Below are 27,241 nucleotides of genomic sequence, written 5' to 3' on the forward strand. Positions count from 1 at the left end.
TCTCTGTAGCATCCGGAGAGCCCTTCCACCACCTTGCGCTGCATCGGCAACAATTCCCTGACATCACCCATTGCCTTTCCATCCCATTATGTGCTAGGTACATAAAAGAAAAATGTTGTATTGAGACACAGAAACTAAGCTCATAAGGATGGCCTTTGTAGTTTGCCCATGTCTATCCTGCTCTTGACTCTGCTAGGATTTGAACCATGATATAGGAATATATCTGCTGTGACTCTCACACCGAGTCACATCAAGCTGGATTAACCATGAAAGAATGCAAAGGATATAATAAGAGATTTACAGGGTTGTTGTTTTTTAATTTAAAAAATGCCTTAAAAGCATACTTGTAAATAAAAAGAAGTTAATGGGTTTTGGACCCTGTGCTGCTATAATGGAGTGAATTCCAATATCTAGGAAATTGGATTAATTTGGCACTAATTGTTTTATTACTGTTAAATCCTCCTCATTGTTCGCCATGAGACTGAGAATATTTTACATTCATCACATATATCTCAATTTTGTTCCTTCCCCCTGCCTCTTTTCTTGATCTTTTATATACTTTGGCAAATATATATATTTGCTTGCCTTTGTTTTTCTATTCTCTTGGCTCCAATCCAAATTATAAATTGTGTCCCAGAATTATAGCCTCTATTCTGTCCATCTTTACACCCCAAGGTAGAACTTAATGTACCGGTATGTAATTCCTCTTAGAGACAGAGGCTGAACTGTTTATGACATAACTTTGGTGATGTGAGCAGAATTCTGGCATGCTTATGGTTGGGTTGCTGTTGGGACAGATATACTTTTAATAGCAGTGAAGGGTCTAGTTTACAATGTCCATTTGATCTTTAATACAGAGTTGTTGTTAGGATAAGTTTTACCAGAGTCCTTAATTTTTAAGTTAATTTTGCTGATCAAAGCCCTGCTTCTTGGCCTTTTGGCTAAGATAAATTATAATTTTAAGTTAATTTTGCTAATCAAAGCCCTGCTTTTCTCAAAAATGGAACTGCATGTGTTTCTCCCCCCCCCCAATTTTTTATTATTATTTATTAATTAGATTGATATGCTGCCCTTTATCATAAGACTTCAGGGCAGTTCACAGAATAAAATACAGGATAAAAACAAGTAAGTAAAACAAAACAGCAAAACAATAACACCCCCCCCCCACCACCACATGTAAAAAGGCTGTAGAATATTCCATCAACCAAAGGCCTGGTTGAAGAGGAACATTTTCACCTGGCACCTAAAAAAATTGTAATGAAGGCACCAGGTGAACTTCCTTAGGGAGAGCATTCCACAAACAGGGAGCTACAACAGAGAAGGCCCCTTCTCATCTTGCTGCCTTCCAAACCTCATGTGGAGGAGGCACATGAAGAAAAAGCTGGGATTTTAAAAAAATAAAAAGATAGATACTGATGCAGACTATTTCTCTTAATTAATTTTTCACAAGCACAAACACTCATTACTTGACAAATGTTTGGATACCATTATCATACATTAGTAGACATTGACTCGGGTCCAAACTTTCCTTCTGTGAAGGGATGGACTTCACAGAATAGTTTTTTTCCTGCTCCTGTTCTCTCTGCAGCCCCTTGAAAATCTTCCCCTTTGGGTTGGGAGACACTAGGGAACGGTGGGACATATAATGCAGCAAGTTGCAGAGAGATCAAGGAATGGGTGGAAATTGTTCCCCTGCTCCAAATATGAGCAGAGGAGCAAGCTAGGATTTAAGTCGCTCTGTGGTTAAGGTGAAAACTTTTGCCTAATATTGTGATACTAGTAATAAATTGGATAACTTTATGATACCTTGTATCATAATCTTTTTCCTAAGAGTGTCAGGTGACATACATAGGACTATCCAGTTTTATTCTTGGTATGAGCCTAGGAAGTAGATTAGGCTGAGTAGTGCTGACTAGCTCAAGGTTTAATTTTCTCTCCTGCTGACAAAATGGATAAAATTCCTTGTAAGAAGGAGGCAGACCAATGCACCATTTCACTTGAGCCGGAATTGCAGATAAATGTTCAGTCATTTGTCTGCATTTTTTTAAGCATTGTGCACAATGAATTATAGATGGCACTGATTACAAAGGGGTAGGAATTTTTTTGAGCCTGTCGATTTTTTTTGAACTCCTTAAACTATTCACGGAGAAGACAGTTTGTAGGTTAATCATATACCTCCACCCTAAGTTAGAAGCACCTTTAATAGAAAATAGGCTTTAGAATCTCAGCTTGCAGCCCTTAATCACCTGTGGTGATGTGTTTCTACAATATCTTTTGAGTGTTTTGAAAGCAGTGCCTGTTAAGGAAATAACAGAAGATTTGGCTTTGCAGTGCCTTGGCATTATCCAAGCACCATCTGGTAAAATTATTTACTTCAAGGATGAAATAAGTGCAGGCAAAGGGAGGCATTTGTCCATCTGGCTATCTTTTTTCTGGTATAGATAGATTGTGATGCAACCGTACCTAATTTTGCTCCACATCTTTCTCTTTCTCTTTTCTTCTTCCACAGACTTGATCTGTGAATGTTTACACAAGTTCATTTTTACAACCTATGCAACATTTCATTAGTTCTACTGATATATTTTTTAACCTGCCTTAAACACAAAAGTTTGGGGTGGGTAACACAATTTAAAAACCAGACATCTGTAGTGGGAGTGAGCTGTGCTCATCATCTGTCCAATTGGGTCTTCCCTGTCTTAGTGGACCTCAGGTGCTGCTGGACTACATCTTACATAACCCCTGATTATTGATCATACTGGATGAGGCTCATGAGACTTGTAGTACAAAGCACCATGCTGGGGAAGGCTGGTCTAAATTCAGAGCGGTCTTTTGTTGCTACTTGAACTTGCCAGGCCTCTAAAAAGGGGTGCCATTGAGAACATTTCTTGATTCTAGTGGGGCATAATGAGATGAGTCTCTTAGGCTGGGCAGAGGGGGAGGAAGATGAAGCAAAATCATCACAGGGAAATCAGAGGGCTTGTTTCCAGATGTGATTGTGTACATTTCCCCCCTTCTATGAGGACCAGTATCCTCTGACACAAACAAATATTTGAAAAGTAATGTAAGGACGAAGTAATGTGTAAACGAAGGGACACAAATTATTCCCCATACTTGATACAGACTGGGAAAAGTAAGAATTTTGTCATGGCTTCTTTACATGTTTGCACGTCTAGGCCTAGCTCTGAAACCCTGCCATCAAAGGCCTCTGGGCATCATCAGCTGCCAGACCGAAGGAAGATAGAGATAGTGTTGCCTTTTGAACTCATTTCCCTATCTACAATACCATTTTGGCGGAAATGCAGATGTTTTGTTACTCTGTTGATGCTTTTGCCTCCTTTCAGCATGAAGTTAGTATTATTTTGGCCATGCATTTCTTCCTTAGGAACTGAGTCTGGTATAAGGCCCCCTTTAAAAACCTCATATATATTGTCTGCTACCTTCTCCATCAGCATTCTTCCTTGAGGCAAGAAGCACTCGTTGTGTTACCACCAGCCAATATTTTTCTCTCCCCCCCAACACCCCAAATTGAGGCTTTGTTCACCATCTAGCCCAGGGGTCAGCAAACTTTTTCAGCAGGAGGCCGGTCCACTGTCCCTCAGACCTTGTGGAGCGCCGGACTATATTTAAAAAAAAGCAACCATGAACAAATTCCTATGCCCCACAAATAACCCAGAGATGCATTTTAAATAAAAACACACATTCTACTCATGTAGAAACACCAGGCAGGCCCCATAAATAACCCAGAGATGTATTTTAAATAAAAGGACAAATTCTACTGATGTAAAAATACGCTGATTCCCGGACCATCTGCAGGCTGGATTTAGAAGGCAATTGGGCCGGATCCGCCCCCCGGGCCTTAGTTTGCCTACACGCTGATTCCCAGACCGCCCATGGGCCAGATTGAGAAGGCGATTGAGCCGCATCTGGCTCACGGGCCTTAGTTAGCCTAATGAAGAGTTCTGCAGAACTCAAAAGCTTGTGGTATTTTGGTTGGCCCTAATAAAGGTACTGCCAGAATACGGATTTTGTATTGGCCCTTCTGAAGAAAAGGAGGGAAGAGAATATGAAGGAAAATAAGCCACCCTCAGACTGCGTGGAAGGAGGAGTAAGGAGTTGTAAGTACATACCTGTGTATGTGTCTGGGATTATGAGGACATATATGTACACAAAACCCACAATAGTAGGAGTATATCATTGAAAGTACCACCATATTTGTGTAAAATACACAGCCGCCCAGAGTAAATTATTATTATGTGTATATAATGCCCCCCAGTATGGGCAACCAGCGACTGTGTATGGTGGTGGTTTCTTCTGCTCGTTCTTTCTTTCTTGGTGGATTTTTATGCTGCTAATAACTCAAGGTAACCAGTTGCGAAGGCAAATTCAAATGTTTGCTGCAACAGTTTTGTTACATACAGATGGCACAGAAGGATTTTCTCATGCAAGAGAACACACAGAGTCTGGGCTGTGGTTAGCAAAGAATATAAATAAATGCAGTGCCTGCAAATAAACAGTAACATTTGTTGCTGGCCGGGCATGCATATATTCCTCAACACTATGGGGTATTGTTAGAAAATTCTCAAAGCAAGATCAAGACAAATGAATGTCTCCTTCCCACCCCCAAGCAAATAGGGATCCCAAATTGAGGGGGGAGCAAGCACTTGACTAACCCTTTCCAGTTGTGTATTTGTGCCTTGAATAAGCCAGGAAGCACCAGGCTGCCTTTTCCTCCCATTCATTAGGGTGGATTCTTTGCTCCTTATGTTGAGTGACTGGAAGTTGCTTTGTTGGGTTCACAGCGGCTTCCAAACATGTCACTGCAACAGAATAAACACTTGAGCAGTTTACACACCTGACAGTGTAAACAGTTAGTCATGGAGGTCCTTGACTCCTTGATGACTAAGTACCACGATCCACCAGGCTTTTAATCTTGCAGGTCCCCTTTAAAAAAAATTCTTTCATTTACATAATGCTTAAGCCGTTTTCTAAAGAATTCTTTTTGATCTGCAGATACAACACTTCCACATTACTTGCAAGGACATTTATTGACTTGACTTCACAGCAAGGTTTTATCTAATCAGAGGACAAAGTACTTCTAGACTAAGAGCTGCTTCAAATGTCAGATATTTTCTGCATAAAACAAGAGTGAGAAATTTGTGGCCCTACAGATGTTCTTGGGACTCCGGCTCCCATGAGTACAAGCCAGCATGGCCAATGGTCAGGGATGATGCAAACTGCAGTCCAGTATTTTTTAGGGGAGCACAGTTTTCCCACACCATTGTAGAAAGCTATATGAGAATTGTTTGTAGGCTGTCGTGTTTGGACTGTGATGGCTTTGTGAGTATAAATGTATCAGGAAGTTGGGAATGACTGTGTATGTTCAGAGGAACAGGTGTACAAACAATCCATCACATGGATTTAAGCAAACCTTCTACACTCTTTCCTGTGCACAATTGCTTTTATAAAAAAACTGATTTGATGTGAAAACAAGCTGGTTTATTTGGTATAAACACTTGTAGGTTACAGGCTGTTAACTTAGCTTGGAAGGGAAATGTGGAAAATTTACAAGCTCACAAAAATGTTTGCCTGCTTGTTTGCTGATCTTTTGAAGGAAGTTTTATTTGCCCTCACTGGGGTGTTGTGAATGTGGTGCCTGTGGTGCAATGATGTCCTTGAGGTCTTTCCTCGCTGCCCACAAAGCCCCAGAGGTTTTCCATCCTACTTCCCTTTCCTTAATGAGCTGCTGAGGATGGTTCCCTTGTTTTTCTCCCTTGAAAAGTACATAGAACTAAAGAAGGAAATTGGAAGAGGGTCTAATGCTTTCCCTCGCTTCATCTTTAAGCTCCATGTGCCTTCCAAGACTCAAGATTCATTCTGCTTTTACCCAGATCCTCTGGAAAAGCTAAGTTTGTGCATGCACACCTTCTCTCTGCAGGTGAGTTGTATAAGTGTGAGGTGGGTGGCGCTGATTCAGGAGAGGGAGGGGAAAAGTTACCATGGAAGGTGGCATCTACAGTACTCACTTAAACATTGATTTTCAGTGATTCAACAAGAAACATAAGTGCTCCTTGAGCGGTGCTGTCGGGCTGCTGGATCTGCTGGGCTGCTCTGGTCCCCTTGTCCTCTGCCTGCATCATTCTGCCACTGTACACCCAACAGCTGGACAAGGCATGGTCTCTGCTGCCCTTGCTGCTGTTCAACAAGGGCTTGGTCTCTGAGGCCTTCATGGGCTGGATCAGTGTCTTGTTAGAGAACACCATCAACAGGAGGCCCATTGCCAAGTCCTGTGGACATCTGTTGGCTTCTGTATAGGCTATTCTGTAAATGAGCCAATTACAATTACGCTATATAGGATAGAGAACTTTCAGAGTACATAAGGCATCGTCCTGAGGAATTTAAGGGAAAAGCTAAGTTAAACCACAGCAGATCTTGCAAGCAGTTGGTTGTCTCATTTGTTGCTTTGTATCTCACGAGTAATCTGTTGAGCGTGGGATTTGTGCATAATGTATGTCAGTAGTTGAGATGAAATACTTGATTCAAACACTTGGACTGTGTAATCTTATCAAAAAAGCTACGACTAAGTAAAAACAACAACAAGAAACAAGAAACATATGTGGTCCGCCGGGACCACATAACACCGGTCCTGAGAGATCTGCATTGGCTCCCAGTACGTTTCCGAGCACAATTCAAAGTGTTGGTGCTGACCTTTAAAGCCCTAAACGGCCTCGGTCCTGTATACCTGAAGGAGCGTCTCCACCCCCATCATTCAGCCCGGACACTGAGATCCAGTGCCGAGGGCCTTCTGTTGGTTCCCTCACTGTGAGAAGCAAAACTACAGGGAACCAGGCAGAGGGCCTTCTCGGTAGTGGCGCCCGCCCTGTGGAACGCCCTCCCATCACAGGTCAGGGAAATAAACAACTACCTGACATTCAGAAAAAACCTGAAGGCAGCCCTTTTTAGGGAAGTTTTTAATGTGTGATATTTTTGTATTTGATTTCTGTTGGAAGCCGCCCATTATTATTATTATTATTATAAGTGTCTTTTAGAGTACAGAAAGTCACTTGGTGTGTGTTTAGTTTATCAGAAGCTTACCATAAAATATTTAATACACTGTACTATAAAGCAAACTTATAAAATAACAGCAAACCTATAAAAATAATATCACAATCTGAGTAGAACAGACTTTTAAAAAAATTGAATGCATGGGAAAATAAACACACTTTTGACTGGCACTAGGAAAGTATCTGAGAGTGCGTGCCAGGCTAGCCACTCTGGGGAGAGTACCGGTATATCAAAGCTGGGTTGCCCTCATTGAAAAGGCAATCTCGCCATTAATCACCCACCTCACCGCTGATGATAATGGAATCCAGAGAGGGGACCTCTGATTAATTATCTTTGAATACTAGCAGGCACTCCATGGAATTTGCAGAAATAGTTTTGCTTCTGAAAACTTTTTCTACAGAGATTACACCGTCACTGCTGCTGCTTTTTTTGTTTGTGCTGTGCTATATGTACACTGCTTGCATTTGTTCTGCCACGTACCCTGGCCTGGGTCACCTATTAGTATTCCAAAGAGCTGTGTGTTAGAAATTTCTTAGGCATAGTCATCAGAAAAGTTAGTTGTAACATTGAAATCGGCTGGTTTGACTGGCATTGCATCCATTTATTGTTACCTATTTACTTTGTGGAATAATGCCAGTGCATTTCCAGAAACTGAAACATTTCGGTGGAAAGATGCTGCAGCAGAAAATTTTCTACCCCACGTTACTTGATTGCAGCACTGTTCAAGGAAGCCCTCATCCCATGACCCAGGCTCATAATCCTACAACATGGAAACTCAGCCAGTATTCTCAGGGGCCAGTCTGTTCTGTAGTAGCATTTTCTCAAAGCATTTCGCCTAAGCTCTATTTTGCCCCAAACCTGAGCCCCTTGTCAGTAGTCATCCTCTCTTATAAAGTTGGCATCATCTAGTACCTAATACGGGCGTCATCCTCACTCTAGTACTGAGGAAAAGAGAAGGTACATTGAAAAGCGAGTTCTAGCATTCTTCGAGTTTCTGAAGTGCAGTCTGCTTATGTCGCCCAGACTCATTTCAAACTGTGGGAAATCGGAAGTGAAAGGGATAATTTTAGAGGATTTCTTTAAAACTATGCCTGTATTTTAAATACTTTTGAACTGTTGCTGATGGACCGTGTTACAGGAGTGGAGCTTTAACTGACATGTTGGTTTTTCTATAGTTAGTTACAGAAAATTCAGCTTAAATTTTCAAACAAAACGAGGACAGTATGCTCCTGGAACATTTTTTGGGGAAACCAAATAAAACTGATGTCTTCCAGTTACTGTGTGTGCATTTCCCTCCCGCAGAGAGTGAGATTTAACTTCTTTATATGTGTTACTGATTCTGATTCACCACCAACTGTGCCTCTGGTTTCTCAAACAGATAAAGGACCATCCAGCCATATCTGCTTCCCCCTTCAGCCTAATTTACCACTTTCTCATAAACTCTTAGGCCTTCACAGCCTTTATTCTTGGTTGTGTAGTTGATTGTCCTGTTACTGAAGGAGCAATTTACTTCCTTTTAGAACCAAGGATTGATCTGAATGTAGGCAGCTTTCCCTTCATTAGTATTTTCTCTACTGCAGATTTGTTTTGTTTTGGAGGGGCCCCACACATTTGATTTGCCTTTAGTGTGAATTTAAATAACTGATAGCATTGGTGTTGTTTACTTATGTTGAATCTCAAAGCTGCTTTTATTGCAGCAGTACTAAAGGATGTTGCTGCCTCAGACTCTTAGCAGGATATGTAATAGTACAAATCCAGAAACAAATGGGGCAAATGTACAGTGACATGTGTCACCACAGGAGGGTCAGACTAGGTTAGCAGTGACTTTCAAAACTGTAAAATTGGTTACTTGAGGAGAGGAAAAGATATGCAACAAGCCACTGGGCTAAGCATGCTAGGGAAATACCTTTTCTTCTTCTTTTAAATGTGTTTTCTGTGAAACTTTCTATTGACACCCTCAGAGCAACCATCGAAATCAAAATTGCACAAAAGCAATTAAGAGATAAAATGGTTCTTTTTTATTTATTAAAATGAATCTTTATTAGTATTACACACAAACATTAATAACATAAATAACAAATCAAAGAGATAAAACGGTTCTGACGTGCATGAGAGAGAGAGAGAATCGTGTCATGACAAGTTTTAATAATCTGACAAAAAGGCTGATATTTAGCTTCAGTAAAACCCTCCTCTGCTGTTGATGGTTCATCTTCAGGCCAGCATTGCTTATGGCAATTTGGAAACTGCTATGGGAAGCTGATGTTTACCCATGTGATTGAATACAATAGACATAGGAATTGGTGGGCTCTAACAAACAGAAGCCTCCTGCTTTGTTCCCTGCTGTTCTTGCAATAATAGCAGTATGCCACTTTAGGAAGCTGCCTTGTACCAGTTGTAGGAGAGAGAAACAACAGTGACCTTTCTGTGGGTGTCTTCTATAGACATGCTTCACAGTGCATTACATGTGGGGCTGTCTTTGAAGATGGCCCCAAAACTCTTTGAACTTTGGCTGGGGTAACACCTTGCCATGGTTGAAAGAGCTCTGCTGGCTGCTAGGCAGTTGTGAGCACTACACTGTCTCGGAGCCAGGTATCTTAAAGGTGTCCCTGCTCCCTTAATGCTGCACTGCAGACTGCGGTCATCCATCAATGCTCTCATCCAGGTACCCGAACACCAGAGGAGATATAGGTGTCGACTGGAGAGAGGGCTTTTTCAACTGTGGTGCCCTTTCTCTTGACCTCCTTCTACAGGGAAGCCTACCTCATGCCAACATTGTTACCCTTTAGGTGCCAGGGGAAGATTAGAGAATTAATTCACTTGTGATAATTTTTGCCTTTTGTTTAATGTAGTTCACACACACACACACACACGAGAGAGAGAGAGAGAGAGAGAGAGAGAGAGAGAGAGAGAGAGAGTCTTAAATTATTGCAAGTTTCCTTGGAATGAATAAAGAAGGGCCATATAGGAAGGTGTTAAATAAATACATTTTCCATTCTTAAATTTGTTTTGACTTGCCAGAGCATGGCAGAAGGGAGAGGTGTGGCACTCTGACTTAGATTACCGGTATATAGTTATTGCCTGAGGTGACACAAAGCTTCACTTCTCAACCGCGGGTGGAGCCTGAGAGCCACTTTACATGCAGTCATGTTGGCTTTTGTGTAATAGCAATTTCACAATTCCAATATCCGCAAAACTTGTTTTGAAGGCCAACACTGTCTCCTAGAATCTTGAATGTACAGGGCTAAAGTGACAAGCAAGCCCTCACCTAACCCCATACAACAGTCATTTCTGTGTTTCCTGCCTTTTATACCTGAAGATGAGAATGCCAGTTTTTTAAGGTAATATTTCAAGGGATATATTTTCAGTCTCAGAACAAGTACCGATAGTGATTATGAATGATTGGGTTGATCATGTCATTTTGGGGTTTCCACGGGCTTGCTAGGTTTGTGAGCTGTTTGCCCCTTCTATTGTCCACCTGGTAAAATGAAGATTAATGGTTGCTGTGCTTTGAGGTGCAAGGATTAAAAAGCAAACATTAAGCAATATAATAGAGTTATATATATGGATTAAGGTTTATATTGTTAAGATTAGGTGAGAAAGAAGATTTTACAATGTTACAAAGTTACTAAAGAAGATTAGAAATGAACGCAGAAGAGAGGATGTGAGGAGGTCCCAATATAATGTGATGAATATGATAAGATAGTTAGATTTTTGTAGTTTTGCAGGTTTGTATTTTTGTAGGTTTTTTTTTGTTTGATGTTGTTTTATTGTATTTTGTATTGTTTGTTTTATTGGAAAATTTAATAAATTTCTTGTTAAAAAAAATAAAAAAGCAAACATTAAATATCAATTAGGTGGGCCAGAGGCATTTTGGTGGAGAATTTGAGTTCTAAGTAGAAAGGCTAAGTATATATATGTTGTTTGAAAAATCGTGTGTGATGGGCCAATGGCCGTAATAATAAATATCTATCTATCTATCTACCAAAGTTCAAGCTTTCTCCAAGAGATCTAGATCAGCAATTTCCCAACAATTCCCCCAACAGACCAATTAAAAATGGCTGATAGTCTTGAGAGACCACTTAATGGTCTTTCTGACTGTTGTAGCAATTGCTGTGCACTGTACTAGATAGTGTCTTATTTTTAGTTGTATTTTGTTGCTTCTTTTATTTCTTATATTGGTGGAATTCAGTGTAGTGCTAAGTGGAGTATGTGTATGAGGTCTGCTCATGCAACAAGACCTATCACTCTGTCATACCCCAGTGCACTCCTTAAATGTGTTCTTGATTTCTCCCCCAATCCTCCATAGTTACATGGAACAACTTGGTTAAGCCCCACCCACTGCATTTTATTATATACAGGTACTATGATAGTACCTGTATAGTTTGTGTTCCATTGAATACAAATTATTACCCAATAAAATACATACAGTACCAGAAAAAGCAATACAAATACAATTTAAATGATTATGAATATTTAATGTGAACATGCTACAGACCACCTGAACCCCCAATCTAGGACATCACCCGACATCCATTGTATTAAGTATTCATGATGATTTGTGCTGATGGTGCTATTGGGGAGGTCAAACAAAATCCTGCTTTCAATACTGTTTGCAGCTGCAGATCTTTTGGGGCTGTCACACTGCTTCATTTCCAATCAGTGCACATATTGTAACTTTCCGTGGAAATCCCATAACTTTTAATACCATAAATATTCTGGTTTATTTTTCTTCTGCTCTTACTGTGTTATAGCCCCCCTCCACTGATGCAGTGGCCCTGGAGAAGCATCACAGAACAAACTAAAGCAGAACCACTTCTGATGTGCTATTATTGTGTCACAAACACGTTGCCGAATACACCCACAATAAAACACCAGTTTGGAGGGCCCCGCTATCTCCTCTCCTCAACCCTTAGAGCAGGGAAATTGAGAAAGAAGGCAGAGCTGCAGAGATAGCTAAAATGTTTATGGGTTTCCTGCTTTTCTCCCCTATCTTAATCCTTTCATATTTTAGCCTCTTTCCTGCCATTCAGATAAAAATGTGAGAATTTATAGAGTGAAAGACAATCAGCCAGATGGCTCTTCCTGTACATCAGACAGATCAGTGTCAGGGAAAATAGTTTAATAATAGTCATATACTGTACTTACGCAGTGTTTTGAATTTCACAGCACCCCCCATAGATGTTTCTGACCTGCTTTGAATAAATGCATTAATAATGACGTTGGAGATACAAAGTCAAAAGCAGATGAAAAACATATGGCCGTGCAATCCTTTGGATATCTACTCAGGAGTGAACCCCATTGAGTTCAGTGGGACTTACTCCCTTCCTGCCACGTATGTCTAGAATTGCAACCTTAAACCATTTCAGACCATCTGGTACAACAGTGAAGGGCTTTGAGGGTAATTGCCAAATATAATAGCTTGTATAATACAGTACTGTTGTTGCTGGAGACAAACAAGGGGGGGGGGGTTTCCAAATGTCATGCAGACACTTTTTAGGTCTTTCCTTTCCTTTTCCAAATGTGGCAACACATGTTTGATTTCTGCTTCCTTGGTTTCTTTTAGGGGACATTACGCAGAAGGGGTATGAGAAGAAAAGGGCAAAGCTGTTGGCTCCATATTTTCCACAGACCCAAGGTAAGCCTTGTGTTAGAGTTCAGAATAAGACATGATCTTGCCTCAGAGAGTTAATGCTTATGGTAGGGAAACCCATTCTCAACAAAGCTGAAATTTGGACCAGTGCAGCCATTATGGCTTCAAGACAGCTCTTTCTTTCTCTCTTCCCCACCTTCGCTTTGCTTGGCACCTGAGTAAGAATTCTTGTGGACTCGAGAGCTTGTTTATTATTTTGTGACATTTTGATTGGTCATAATCAAGGGACTTGGGGAATTTTTCAAAACAAGTATTGAGTTTAACCCTTAGCATGCATGCTAAGGGTAACCTACCTCTTCCTCTGCTTAGCATAGATTTTTTGGGGGGACAGGAGGCAGCTTGTTTATTTGGCACATGTGGCAGATTGGCAAATAGCATCCCAGGAGATAATCTCATTGCCCTGCTGTTAAATAAGTGATGGTGCCCATCCCTGGGGGTGGGGTGGGAGACAGAGTGGCAATCTTGTTACATGAGAAGAAATCCACTTGCGAATTGTTGAGTGTAACCCAATGATTCATACACATTTTGATCACCGATGAGCTTATTCTGTACTTTCAGTGAGAATGCTTTGTGAATGTTGTTAATTTTCATTGAGACTGTTCTACAAGCAGGGGTGGCTAATTAATGAAGTATAATTGTACTATCCACCCAGAGGTAGGAAGAATTAGCAGAAGAGGCTTAACACAAAATAACTGTAGTGTCTTTTTATTGTTGTTTTTTTAAGGCAAACTGTGGTTCAAGGCCATTTTACAGTGGAGGGAATTGGTAGTATATGCAGAGAGTTTTGTGATGCAGTTGCTACTGTTATTAGCTGTTGATTAGCTGAATTTGTGCCGAAGAAGAATAAGGGTAAAAGGGCATTGAATGTCAGTGCTTCAGAATTGTTTTTGCTTTGTCAGTGTGAATTTGGGCTGATGGTGATTATCATTACCTTCAAGGTGATTTCATCAATGGCAGAAAAGAGAAAAACTTTGCAGTTTTCATGTTATATTAAATATGCCGCAGGGCTGCATTTTCAAAAGAGCTTAGAATTCATAATTCAGGCTGCATTAAGAGAGGGGGGTGGGAAATTCCAACCCAGCTTCTTCTTAACCAGGTGTGCTAAGCTGCATGGAAAATCTGGAAAGTAGCACAGCTGGGTTTTCTGGCATACGAAAAAGCTGTTTCACTTTACCTGAATAGAAGCTGGACCCTTAAAAAAACAATTGTCTCTTAAATTCTCACATTTTCTCACTCCACTGTGTCAACTTCATGTGCTTGTGAAACCCGCAAAAGGTGAACACATTTTATATTTCATCCTGTGTATAGAGTTGCTCACCAGAATAACTTAGAAAGATGCACTGAAGGCCCCAGTACACAGTTTATTATTTAAAGTCTGTTGCTTTCAGTGGACATTGGGCGTGTCTGGATTTTGCCTAAAGGCTCTGGGGATGAACTTAGTGAGCTGTAACCAAACTGAAAAGCTGTAGGGCAAATGAATGTGCTGGCACGTGAAGGCTGCATTACTGTGATTTGATGGAAATGCGTTTAAAACTTCTCCCACGAAATAACTCACCTCATTTTTCAGAGATGGTACACCTGACGCTCTGATGTTGTTGGACTCACAACTCCCAGCAGCTGCAGACAGCATGTCAAAATGGACAGGGATGGTGGAAATTGTTCCTAAACATCTGAAAGGCACTACTGTGGTACCTCTGGTTACGTACTTAATTCGTTCTGGAGGTCCGTTCTTAACCTGAAACTGTTCTTAACCTGAAGCACCACTTTAGCTAATGGGGCCTCCCGCTGCCGCTGCGCCGCCAGAGCATGATTTCTGTTCTTATCCTGAAGCAAAGTTCTTAACCTGAAGCGTTATTTATGGGTTAGCGGAGTATGTAACCTGAAGCGTCTGTAACCCGAGGTACCACTGTATAGGCTTATCCACACTTCTGTTTGGTCCGTGACTCCTAGGCTGAGAGGTTTTTCTTTTGTCACACTGCTTTCCCCGGGAAAACCTGCTGCTTACTACTGAATTGGAGCAAACTTCCATCGGGTTTTTCTGCGGATAGACATTTTTTCCGATTCAACGGTAAACAGAGGGATTTCCCAGGGAAAGTGGTAGGTTGAAAGAAAAACCTCTTATGCCTGCGCTTAGAAGTTACAGACCAAAGGGAATAAATCTGTGGGACAAAGGGACGTGTGGGTTGAGCCCTATGTTGGGGAAGGCAGACCTTGTTCTGTACGTGGTTCAATATAGGGACATGATCTAGTGAGCTGCAGCTTGCATGTTGAGCCCCTTAAAAACTCGGCAAATTTTCTCTCATCTTGGGAGTTTAAATCCAAGGACCTCTTGAAAGCTAGTGTGGCTCTTTGTTCCCTCACACACCTGTCACCTTGCACTATCACTTTGTTTTATTTTCCTTGCTTAAATGTTATTTAATAACCAGGAAAAGAAAGGTAAGTGAACCATCCCCACACCTTCTTTTTCTTAATTGCCAAAGGAGTCAGCCAGAGCACTGGCAGAAGGCAGAAGGATAAACCATGTTGCTGTAAGGTGGGGCTTACTGCTGCCATTGTGACTCAGGTGTGCCCTGCGCAGCAATGCTTGATGACAGATTCCCCATTCGTTTCCGTGCCAATGGAGCATTTATGAGTAATGTAGAATGAAGTCCCGAGTTTTGGAATCTGCTGTATTTTTGCTTTTGTAGGGAGCATAAAAGAGATACTATTCAATTATGCTGGCCTCTTTTTCTTAAAAAATAAAATAAAAATCAAAGCATTTCCCACTATAAACTAAGGCCTCTGTTCAACTTCTGACGCAGGAAGTCTTTCTGTTTCCATTTTGCAGATATGGAAATGTGTGCCACAGTGATGGTTAAAACTCCAGGCTTCTTTTCAAGGAAATTCCTCGAAGGTGGTCTGATAAAAGATAGCACCTTATCTATTTTGGATTCTGATTTAAGGAAATTGCTTAACTTTTGCAGCTAGAGTCAACAGAGTGACCCTTAAAAGATACGTCATTATGGGCTGCTGTAAAAATTAAGATTTTGCTTTGAACAATCGTATAGGAAATAATGTGCCTATTGTAATATAATCTTACAGTTTTGGATTTTATGATTTATTCCTAAAATGTCTAAAATGTACTAGGGTGCTGTAAGACTAAAACAGAAGACAGCCCCTGCCGCAGGCAAACAATCTAAATTACAGGCACAGCATGGTACAGGGAGCAGGAAGGGATTTGAGGGTGCTTGAGGCTGAGATTTAATTGAAGTGTGAGACAAATCTCTGGATTTGAAACTTTCCTCTCATATTATCCTTATTAATTGCAAAGTCCCCTTCCAAATGTGTAGAATGTCTATTCTTGTCAAGAGGTAGTTTGTAAATGCATACATAGATGTGGATCAGTTCAGTTTTCTCATGGCTTGGTGTGCCTTGCAAAGCATCTTGCGGTCTTTGGTCAAGAGAAAGTAAATGTAGTTCCAATTTGAGCAGCATTTTCTCAGCTTCAGCCAAGTGTGTTTCCTCACTCTTCAAAATTTTGTGTTTCCTATGGTCAGGCAGTAGAATCCTCTTCCCAATGCATGTTGACTAGATTCACAAAGCCCTGAATGCTTGTCATCCAAACCTCTCTCTGCGCTATACCAAATGGCTTGTCATGCTACAGTAATCAAGCAACTTTCTTGAATGTGAGTCATATGTACATTTGCATTCTCCACCCCTGCAGAAAATAAAACTTTGCAAACCTGTACACACATGTGCATACTTGTCCCTTTGAAATCAGTGGAGTTTAAAGCCCATACAGCTTCATACTCGATTGTACCTGCTGCTAGAGAATGATCATAATCTGCCAAATGATGGTTTTCTTCAGTTAAACTTCTGGTTCTTGCTTTTATGCTGTTCTCACTCTGTGACTATCGCCCTTTCTTTTCTCCCCTTCCCAATTTGTAAATTTATTTCAGTTATGCTTCCTCTTTCTGCCTCACTTTGCTTAGGATAGCATCTCTGTCAATTCAACTTCCTCTCCTCTGTTTTAAATAAATAATGCAGTTAAAAACAAATGTAGTTTAAATGTAGTTTAAAACAAGCTGGGAGATGGTTTGAATGTGAGCGGAGGAAAATTCCAGACAAATGCAATCAAACGCTAGTGAGGGCTCATGATCAAGTCTACCTAACGGCAGTGGAGGCAGCAAAGAAAGCAACATGAGAACGGGCCTTTTCCATGGTGGCAGCTCATTTGTGGAATACTCTTCCCAGGGTGGCTTGCCTGGTGCCTTCATTACATATCTTTAGGCACCAGGCAAAAACGTATCTCTATAACCAGTCCTTTGATTAACATTCTGTGGCCTATAAATGTGTTGTGGGAGGGCGGTTATTGGCTTCTTTTTGTTTTATCTTGTATTTTATGTCCACATTTTGTATTTTTCTGTTGTGAGCCGACCTGTGATCTTTGGATGAATGGCGGTGTCAGGGAACCGTCAGTTCCCAGCGAGGAGGGGCAGGGGCTGTTGAGGGAACCGGCAGTTCCCAGTGGGGCGGTGCAGGGGCTGTGGAAGTACAGAGAGCCCCAGCGCCGCGGGGACAGCAGCAACACCTCCAGTGGGGAAAGCGGGACGTCCTCTAGCAGGGAGGAGAGGCAGGAAGCTAGTCAGGCGAGGAGGGGGCTTGAGTATGCTACAGAGCCCCAGCACTCACCTAGCCAGGCAGGCAAAGAGGAAAGCCCGACACTTCTGTCGCCCCAGTTGCGTAGAGGGGTGAAACGCAAAGAGGGGAGGAGGAGGTTTGGGGTGCCAGAGTTCTTTTGCTAGGGGCGCTCCCGAAGAGCGCCACTTCCGGAATCTGGGACTGACTAAGCAGGTCATGGATTTGGGAGCTCTGCACTGTACATATTTGCACTATTAAACTTGTAAATAGAAGGAACAGAGTCCTGCCTCGTCACTCACGGGAAACCACCACCCGAACCTCACAGGTGGCATACAAATTTAATAAATAGTAATAATTGTTATTGTCAGTGCTTTTTTTCTAGAAAAATTGGTGCTTGGACTCACCGTGAAGTTGTTACAATAAGTGCCACACTTTTTAACAAAAACAACAACAACAACAACAAAAAAGAGGTGCCGGTACTGCGTACCCTTGATTACCCTATGAGGGGAAAAAGCACTGGTTCTTTTATAATGTAACTTCCTTTGGTGCCACAGAGGCATTGCACATTTCCAGTCCCATCTCCCATTGTTCGTGTAAATGTTTCCTCGAAACCCACTACTTTGGCAAAGCTTTTCCAGGACCCCTGACCCATTCCTCTTCTGTGCTGTCTCTTCACCAGTTAACTGTCATTGGTTTTTATTGCTCCTTTGGTTGATGATATGATCTGGGTTTCCCAGGTTTAGTTTTCAGCTCGCTGGTGGCCTTAGATAAGCCATAGGCTCTCACTCAGCGCAGAGTGGTGCAAGGGCTCTCAGGATGTTACAGAGATCCCCAGTCCCACCTTGCCAGCAGTACCTCCTCTAGCAGCGGGAGGAGTGGTGAGGCATCCAGCAAGGAGGGGGGGGTCTCTCAGGGGGAAAGCAGCCGAGGCTCTGGGGATGCACGAGAGACCCAGCACTCACACAGTTCAGCGGGCGATACAGGGGGTGTGCAACTTCCGTCGCCCCAAAGGCGTCGTGGGGTGAAACGAAAAGATGGGAGGCGGGGTTTTCGTATCCCTAAGCTCTTTTGTTGGGGTCAGAACCGGAAGGGACCATTCCCGGATTCTGACACAGCTTGATGCAGGCATGAACTTTTTAGCTCTGCCCTGTACATAGTTTGCACAATAAAAACCTTAAAGGAGTTCTGGCTGCTTACTCATGAGCAACTAACTGAGAACCTTACAGTTCTGTACAGGACCGTCTTAAAGGGATCGCGCGCCCTGGCGCGACGATCCCTCGGCGCCCCCGGTGGGCCGCCTCTCCGCCCACGTCCCTCCCGCGCTGGCCGCCCCTCAGGACGGGGGGTGGCCGAGCGGGGGATGAGGGGCGTGGCGCTGCAAGCCAGCCGCGCAAAGCCCCGCGCCGCTCCAGCGCCACACCCCTCATCCCCTGAGGGGCGGCCAGCGCGGGAGGGAGGTGGGCGAGCGGGGGATGAGGGGCGTGGCGCTGGAGTGGCGCGGGGCTTTGCGCGCCCTTCCCAGCGCTCCAGCTGGGGCTCCGGAGGGCAGCCGGCTTGTAGCTTGCCCGCTGGCGGGCGGGCGCGGGTTGGGGAGGGGGCGCCCGGTATGCCGGCGGGCTCGCAGGGGCGCCCCTGGGGGGCCTGGCGCCCTGGTGCACCGCGCCACCCAGCCCCTATGATGAGACGGCCCTGGTTCTGTAAAGCTTTTTGACATTTGATCATAAAAGGCAGTAGTAAATAAACCTTTTAAATAAAGTACCAGATATGTTAACAAGAAATGAAATGAACCTGTCTAGTTTTATGTCAGTCTGCAGACAGCAAGAATTACCTCCCAGTTGATCAGGCAGTGAATTTTCTGTAAATTGTGTTGCTTTTAATGTTATGTGAGTATTATGAAGTTACATGAGTTTTATGATGTTATGAGTATTCTGATGCTATGTGGATATTATGTAAATATTATGTGAGGCCAGATAGACCAGTAAAGCATTTCATGAGCAAATAGTTCTGGACTTAATTTGGGAGGTCGTTTGTGTTATTTTTCATGTTTACATAGTATTTTTAATTAAAATGATTAAAGCACCAAAACTTAAGTGACAGTTGACTACTTGTGCTGTCATGGTGAGGAAGTTTTCAATTTGAGATTTTTTGCTGCCATGCTTATAGAGCTCAATTATGCGCTCCTGTCTAGGAGGTCATTCACGCTGGATTTCCTGCTAGCTGATCTACTTATTCATATTTACAGATTATATGGCTAGTGTATTTATACTTTAAATTTTCAGCAGATTTAAGAAACTTCCATAGTGCAAAAAGAAAAAAGAAAAAAGGATCACTCTAAAATAGGAAAGGGAGTGTTAAAATGCAGGTTCCTTGTTGCACGGAGGGAAGAAAGCACACGTTCATGCAGATTTCTCTGGAACAAAACAAATGGGTATTCACAGCTGGCTTGATAAATGTTGGACTGTTCTGGACAAAGGATTAGCGTTGTCATTCTCTACAGGATGCAGGAAAAAAGCAGCAACATGAATCTCTTCACTAGTGCTGTTCCTCTGGGTTATTGTTGTTTTTGTATGCCTGCAATCAAATTGTAGCAAATGTATATGCACACTTTGAATTGTGGGCTTCAAAGGATCCTGTGAGCCTTCACCTTTGGCTTCAATTCCTGGGCCTGCTAGGTTAGCAAATCAATGCTTCAGTGACATCTCTGCAGCAGAGTGACAACTATGCCGAGAAGGGTGGGTGAATGGGAGGGACTGTCTGTCGTCAGATCGGCTGTAGAGCACTTCCCAAGGATATGGTTTCACAAGATGGTGGGGCAACATTTACTGTCACTCCTGGTTCTCAGACTTAGTCACCTGTGTTCCTTAGCACAGTACTCATTGCCCTGCTTGGTTCTTGCCTCTTCTTGCCCTAACAGGAAGCTGCTTCCAGACTGCAATGTGAAAAGCATTGGTTCTCTTTTCAGAATCTCATTTCCTTTGGGTTTTGCTGGTGCAAGTTGAGTCCTTGTTTACACTAGCACCCCTTACTGGCTGAAGTTGAAAATACTGCTTTAGGCGTGCAATATTACCATGTTTGCAGAACCCAGCTCCCCATCTGATCTACCATAGCAGAAGGAAATTTATCCTTTCAGCAGGTTGTCAGCAGCTGGGTAAATTTGCCCATCGCTTTAGACTGTAAATATCAGGATTTAAGTAGTCTTTATTAAGAAGTAGAGAAAAGACCAATAAGAAAAGTATGCTATTTATCTAGCTATAGTTTTTGTTGAGCAGTGGTGCTTATAAAATATAAATAGAGGTTTCAAACAGGGTGCAAGGAAAATGACATTTGTGAATGGTTATTATTTTCCACCTATTGGTTTAATTCAATTGGTTTTCTGGGCCCAAACATTCACAAAGTGATATACAGAGGTGGTTTGTATGGTAAAGTCTCAGAAAGCAGAATCTGCAATAGGCTTCCAGCAATCATGATGAAAGACTCGTCTATGTCCATCTCTTTGTTCTCCCAACCTACGAACACCTAAACCCTTCCTTTCTGCCTCTTTCTGGTGGTAGTTTCTAGTATAGCATTCCCAGTCATCAAAATATTCCAAGATCAATATGTGCATTAGGGGCAGGGATGTAGTGTTTGGAAAATGATGCATTCAAAAGATTTTGTTGCTGGAAGAAATTGGAGTACTGTGTATCATTTTGCCTGGTGCACATACTATAGTTATATAAATTGATTGTGTGTTGTCTTTAAATACGATGTTCCTAACTGCATATAATAATTTATACCCTTTCCATCTGGCTGGGTTTCCCCAGCCACTCTTCCAACAAAATATTAAAATACAATACACTTCTGCATGGCTCCCTTTAGGGAATGGATCTAGCTTTTTACAACTGTTATTTGGATAATCAAGCCTTTATTTTGTAAAAATTAAGAATAGCATTTATAGTGGTGCGAGCAGGCTCTTCTCAAGCATCTTTGTGGCTTGTATTATTAGGGAACTTTTTCCAATAACCAACCACTGTTCATTTACCTTTTCTTTTTGTTCTCCCCTCCCTCCTCCTTGCTAAAAAGAAGAGCCCATAGCAAGCCCTGTCTTCTTATCTCCTTTCTCAAATGCAGGCAGATCAATAAGCAGGTCAATACCATTTATTTATTTATTTATTTATTTATTTATTTATTTTAAAAATACACCATAATTTCAGCCACCCCCACCCCAAAGAAGTTAGTCTACATCACTAGGCAATTGTGTTATCTTCTGCATGCTTATTCCCCAATATACATTTTTTTTACACCCTTTGGACAATAGGGACTGTTTTATGATAGTAGCTTGTAATAATACTTTTCAGCCACTGGACTACTTATTTAGACATACTTTAGTGGAATCATTTCCCTTAGCCCATATTGTACATTCTTACAAAGCACCACTGGTTTGCACTGGATAAAAACATCACTATTCAGTGTAGATGAAAAAGACAAAGGCTGCTTCTTATACACCCCACTTTTTGTACTGCATGAAATACATATTCAGCCATGGATTTGAAATAAGAAATGTCAAGTGTAGGCTTTCAATTAGAAAAATCCAAATTGGAAACAGTATTAATAGAACAGGACTCTAAAAACCTTTCCAGAATGTATAATTTGCTGCTAGAATGGCATACTAAGGATGAAATGGTAAAATCGGTGATGATTGACTGGGCGAAAGATGTGGGTCATAATATAATGGTGGACGATTGGGAGAAGTTATGGAAAGAAGGTATCAAATTTACGGCATCCAATGTTTTGAGAGAAAATATAATGAAAATGATATATAGATGGTATTTAACTCCAGTAAAACTTGCTAAGATGTATCATGGTATGAGTAATGAATGTTGGAAATGCAAGAAAGTAGAAGGTACCTTCTATCACATGTGGTGGACGTGCCCGAGAGTAAAGGACTTCTGGGAGAAAATCTATAATGAGCTTAAAAGAGTGTTTAAGTACACCTTTTCTAAGAAACCAGAGGCCTTTCTTTTGGGCATAACCAACCATGAGATACCCAGGAAAGATAAAGTTTTCTTTATGTATGCCACAACAGCAGCTAGAATTCTGATCGCAAAAATGTGGAAAGGTGAAGAGCTACCTACAGTTGAAGACTGGCAAATGAAACTGATAGACTTTATGGAACTTGCTGAACTGACCGCGAAGCTCCGTGACCAGAGGGAGGAGAAGGTGCAAGAGGATTGGAAGAAATTTAAAGACTATTTGAAACAACGTGAAAAGTTAGATATTTAAGTGAAATCAGACATTATAAGAGGCTATAGCAGTGGATTGTCAGAGTAAAACAGTAAAGAAGGAATTAAGATTTTGTATTAAAGTAAGAAGATAGATTATGGAATTAAGCTTATAGAGATAAGATAAAGATGATTAGTTCTGATATAATGGTTATTGATTAGTAATGGTAATGAGTTTTGAAATTAGGTATATTATGATAAGCTTATGAGGAGATGTTAACATTGCTAGATTAGGAAGATTTAAGGTGAATGTAAGGTAATAGTTACAAAGTTACTACAGTATATTAGAATGGAACGCTGAAGAAAGGGTGGAGGAGGTCCTTTATAGGATATAAAATAAGATAAGATATAGATGAGATATTTTTCTTTTTTGTCTTCTCTTTTTTCCTTTTTCTTTTTCTTTTTACTTTTTTTTATGTATAATGTGTATTGTAATGTATATTGAGCAATGCTGTTTTTTTTATTTCTACTTTTATTATTGGAAAATTTAATAAAATTCTTATAAAAAAAAAAAAAAAGAAATGTCAAGTGTAATTTGCCCTGAAATAAAGGAACTGCTGTATGTGTAGCTCTGCACCTTTAGACTATAGTGTTGTGATCACTGTACAGGCCTCATGATGCCATATGTCTGCTTTCAAGCTCCATCTTTCTTCTGATATAAGATGTAAGACCAGCATGCAGAGGCTTGAGAGCCTAACTGTGATGCTGGCTTAAATTTTAAATAAATGTTAATATCTCATACAGGTATGAGTGTGTGTGTGTGTGTGTGTGTGTGTGTGTTAAATTGCTACTAAACTCAAACTTGCCAACAAGCATGGATCTACCTATAACATCCATATGCATTTCCTGTCACATCTGCCTTTCTGGCTTTGTTACTGATTATGAATGAGCACATTGTTGACTGTTTGTCATTGAGGCCTAATAATGGAACAGTTCTGCCAGTTTTGCTCCCCCCCCCAAAAAAAACTCCATTGTCAGCCATTTTATTTATGTGATGTCTTTCCATGTACTAAAGGGGAGATGCAGCTAAAAACTAATGGCAGTTAAACCTTCAGCAGCAGCTCATAAAATCCCCAACAAAAATACTGCTACTGCGTTGCCTATCTAGAAGATCCCACCAGCAGAAACTACAGATCCAACAGGATTATTCTAAAGGGAATTCTAAATACAGCCACCTAACATCTGCCAGGCTTAGCTGACTCCTGTTTGCTTTGTCAGGGAGCAGTACAGCAGTGCTTGATTTACTGTAAATACTGTGCAGCCTGCCTCCTCCCCTAATCTCAAAATCTTGCTTGGCTGCTTTTTGTTATAGAAGGCACAAAGAGCCAGCCATCAGTGAGTCTCATTCCCATCCAGGTGTGTTAGCTGCCAGTGAAAATGAATGGCCTTGCTTCCAGGCCGGAATAGGAGAAAAACAAATCGCTTCTTAGAAGTGAGATGTTTAATTGTGCTTAGAACTTTGAAGAAACTATTGAGGAAGCATACAGCTTTTGAATGTGCTGCTTGCCGTAAAGGAAGAGCAACTCACGTGGGGATTGAGGCAAAACGCCTTCCTTCCTCTATCCTTGATTTGAACTTGTAGTTTTCCACACTACTAAGACCTGCGGAATATAGAGAAGCTCCGGCTGGTGGGGGAGAAACCAGCATCTTTCTATTATCCTGGCGTAATAAATGCTTGCATGATTTTCACACAAGGGTGTGCACATTCTCTCCTCCCCAATCCCTTGGAGGTTATCCTTGCATTGAAAAACATCAGGCGAAAAGCAGCCTCCCAAATCCTTATGTTGAAAGGGATGCGAAAGTCAAGCACAACTTTGTCTGCTACCAGGAAGCAGAATCCTTCACATGTCTGCTCCTTGCTTAACCTGACTGTGTGACTCTACTAACCTTAATCACAAGTGATTCGCAACAGATCAGCACCTCCTCCTACCCAGGGCTGGCCCACCCATGAGGCAATATGAGGTGACTGCCTCAGGCATCTACAGGGGCAACAGATCCGGCCTCCAAGGAATGCATTGCCTGCTGCTGCCATGGCGGCAGTGACAGCTGCAGCATGCTCCTTGGAGGTCAGACATGCCTCCTCGGTAGCCCCCCACCACCACCATGCCGCCTCTACAGTGGCCTCTTGGCCTATAGGAGGTCCTGCCGGTCTCCACCTACCCCTAGGGAGGGAATAGTGGGGGCTGCCCTCTGGGGTCTCCTTGGCTCTGCACCCACTTGGTGTGATTCAGAGCAGGTCCCCTTTCCCCCTCGCAACAGCCTTTGATTCCCATTTCAACCATCGGGTAAGGTTGATTTGATTCTCCCTTTCCTGTTCCCAGTGTAGATCTTCACTCACCCCTTCTTCTCTGGCTGGTGTGTGTGTGTGTGGCATTTTGTGGTTCGATTCCTGTGCCAAAATGTCTTGGGCCAGCCCTGTGCTTACCCTCAGGCAAATATTTGAAAATTGGAGCCAAAATTGAGATGTTTAGGGATAGACATGCTGATTAATCCTAGTGGCCTGAATCGGTGCACTCTCCTTAAAAGCTGAAGATGTGGGCAGCTTACTCAGCACTTGAGGGTAAGATCATGTCCTAGAAAATTTCATCTTATTTGCTTATTTAATGGCATGTGGTTATCAAAATTTGCTGGTATCATTTTCATGAGTTGTTTAGGTACCCAGGTACTGATAGTGATCATGTTATCTTCATTCTTGTTGTTATTATTTTAGACACCTGTCCAAAGCTTATTTGTTTCAGCAAGCTTACCCAAATAAGTGAGTGACCTCTTATTTCTTTTAAAAGTTTTATTGATTTTATTTTTGTTTTTAATGGTGATGGTTTTGTGTACGTTTGTTTTTAATTGGTTTGTGGATTTTAGCTATGTTTTATTTACAATTTTATTGTAAATTGTGCACCACTTGGAGAGCTCTTTGATAAAGTAGTATATTTCCACCCTGGTGGCTGACAATAGGAGCGTTATCAGAGTTTTTGTATGTAAGGGAACAGCAATGTTTTAGCCAGTGACAAAAAAAGCTATGTTAGGGTCCAACTCCAGATGATTATTCGTTATCAGTATGAGTGTGGTGAATATATCCTTTCAGAATATGTCTTTTCGTTTGCAATCCCTCCACTTATGAACAAAAATGCCTGGTGAGTTACAGCTGCTCCAGCACTGAGGAGTGCTCAGTTGAAGTTTTATTGGTGTCCAGTGCCAACAGAGTAGTGTTATCATTGTGGGCTTTTTTGGATCTTGGCTTATAATGATGCAGATTTCATCCTGCTTTAACATTTCTTTGTACATTGCCCAGAAAATCACAGTTATGGGCCATCTAATAAATTAAGTTAAATAAATAAACAAAAAAACTGCATTGTCCTTCTGGAAAACTAGAAGAAATTAGGGCAAGGGTAAGGTTGTATATCATATTCCTTTGCTTTGTTAATTAAACTAGGCAGCCAAATGCCTGCATTGATTCTTGACAATTTCCTGCCATTGATCCTTTTGGCATTCAGTACACACTGGCATAAATTTGAGGAGAGGAGTAAAACCACCCAGCTTCAGGAGAAGACCAAGAATGGTGAAGCTTTGTAAAATAGCGCAGGCAGCAATTTGTACATTTAACACATAAGCAGGGGATATTAATTCTGTATTATTGATTGGTAATCCTCCTGTGTTTTGCATGTTTGCTCTTTGGCTTACCATATGGGCAAATTATTCTATGCAAAGCATCCAGGTGGCTGAATGGAATTCCCACTCAATCTTGCATTATGCATAAATACAGGCACAAAAGTACAGTTTTCCATGTCGCCTAGGTCTTTAGCTCCACTATTGTGGCTTGTGCTCAAAATTCTACCCTTAGGTTTGTGAGCAAGTATAACAGAGCAGGGAAGGGCAGAGTTTGTTTGGTCTGCTTTGTTTTTTTACCCCTGGAACCCCAAGTTCTACCATTCAGAGCCATATGCAAAAGATAAACATCGGAGGATGTTCTAAGCCTAATTGGTTTTCAGTTCCAGAATGAAACTTACCTCACAGTCCTTTCACACACACAGAAGTCCACTTCTGGTTAGGCTTCTTCATTTCATCTGTCTAATTTAGGTGGGGGGGTGGGGGAAAGGCTTTGTTGTTGCTGTTGTTAAACAATATGGAAGTATCCTTATTGATCTGTGGCAAATCACCCAGAGCTTCCAATAGATCCTGTTCTCCTCACTGCTGTTAATATACACCATATATGAAGGTAGGAATGTGTTTGGCACTTTGGTCTAAACCACTGAGCCTCTTGGGCTTCCCTATCAGAAGGTTGGTGAGTTCCCATTGCTCTGTCCCAGCTCTTCGCAACCTAGCATTTTGAAAGCACGCCAGTGCAAGTAGAGAAATAGGTGTCAGGAAGGTAAGCGGCATTTCCATGCGCTCTGGTTTCCGCCACAGTGTTCCGTTGCTCCAGAAGCGGTTTAGTCATGCTGGCCACATGACCCAGAAAGATGTCTGTGGACAAATGCCGGCTCCCTCAGCCTGAAAGTGAGATGATCACCACAACCCCATAATCGCCTTTGACTGGACTTAACCATGCAGAAGGGGTCCTTTACCTATCCAGAGGTACTGACAGACTTCTTCCTGTAGTGTTGCTGCATGGTGGCTCTTGGAACCATTGGGTACAACTGTTCCATCCTTTGTG

The 27,241-nt window shown here is 41.7% G+C and overlaps 1 protein-coding gene across 1 annotated transcript in view; it reads left to right on the top strand.

Moving 5' to 3' along the window:
* The window catches only part of DIP2B (disco interacting protein 2 homolog B), a 155,076-nt gene that overhangs the window by 54,809 nt on the left and 73,026 nt on the right, over positions 1 to 27,241 (top strand). Inside the window, exon 2 of the mRNA XM_033138694.1 lies at positions 12,626 to 12,697. Within this exon, the coding sequence (XP_032994585.1) occupies positions 12,626 to 12,697 (72 nt within the window). The remainder of the gene's footprint in view (positions 1 to 12,625; positions 12,698 to 27,241) is intronic.

This window comes from Lacerta agilis, chromosome 2 (genome assembly GCF_009819535.1).
Source record: "Lacerta agilis isolate rLacAgi1 chromosome 2, rLacAgi1.pri, whole genome shotgun sequence".
Taxonomy (NCBI): domain Eukaryota; kingdom Metazoa; phylum Chordata; class Lepidosauria; order Squamata; family Lacertidae; genus Lacerta; species Lacerta agilis.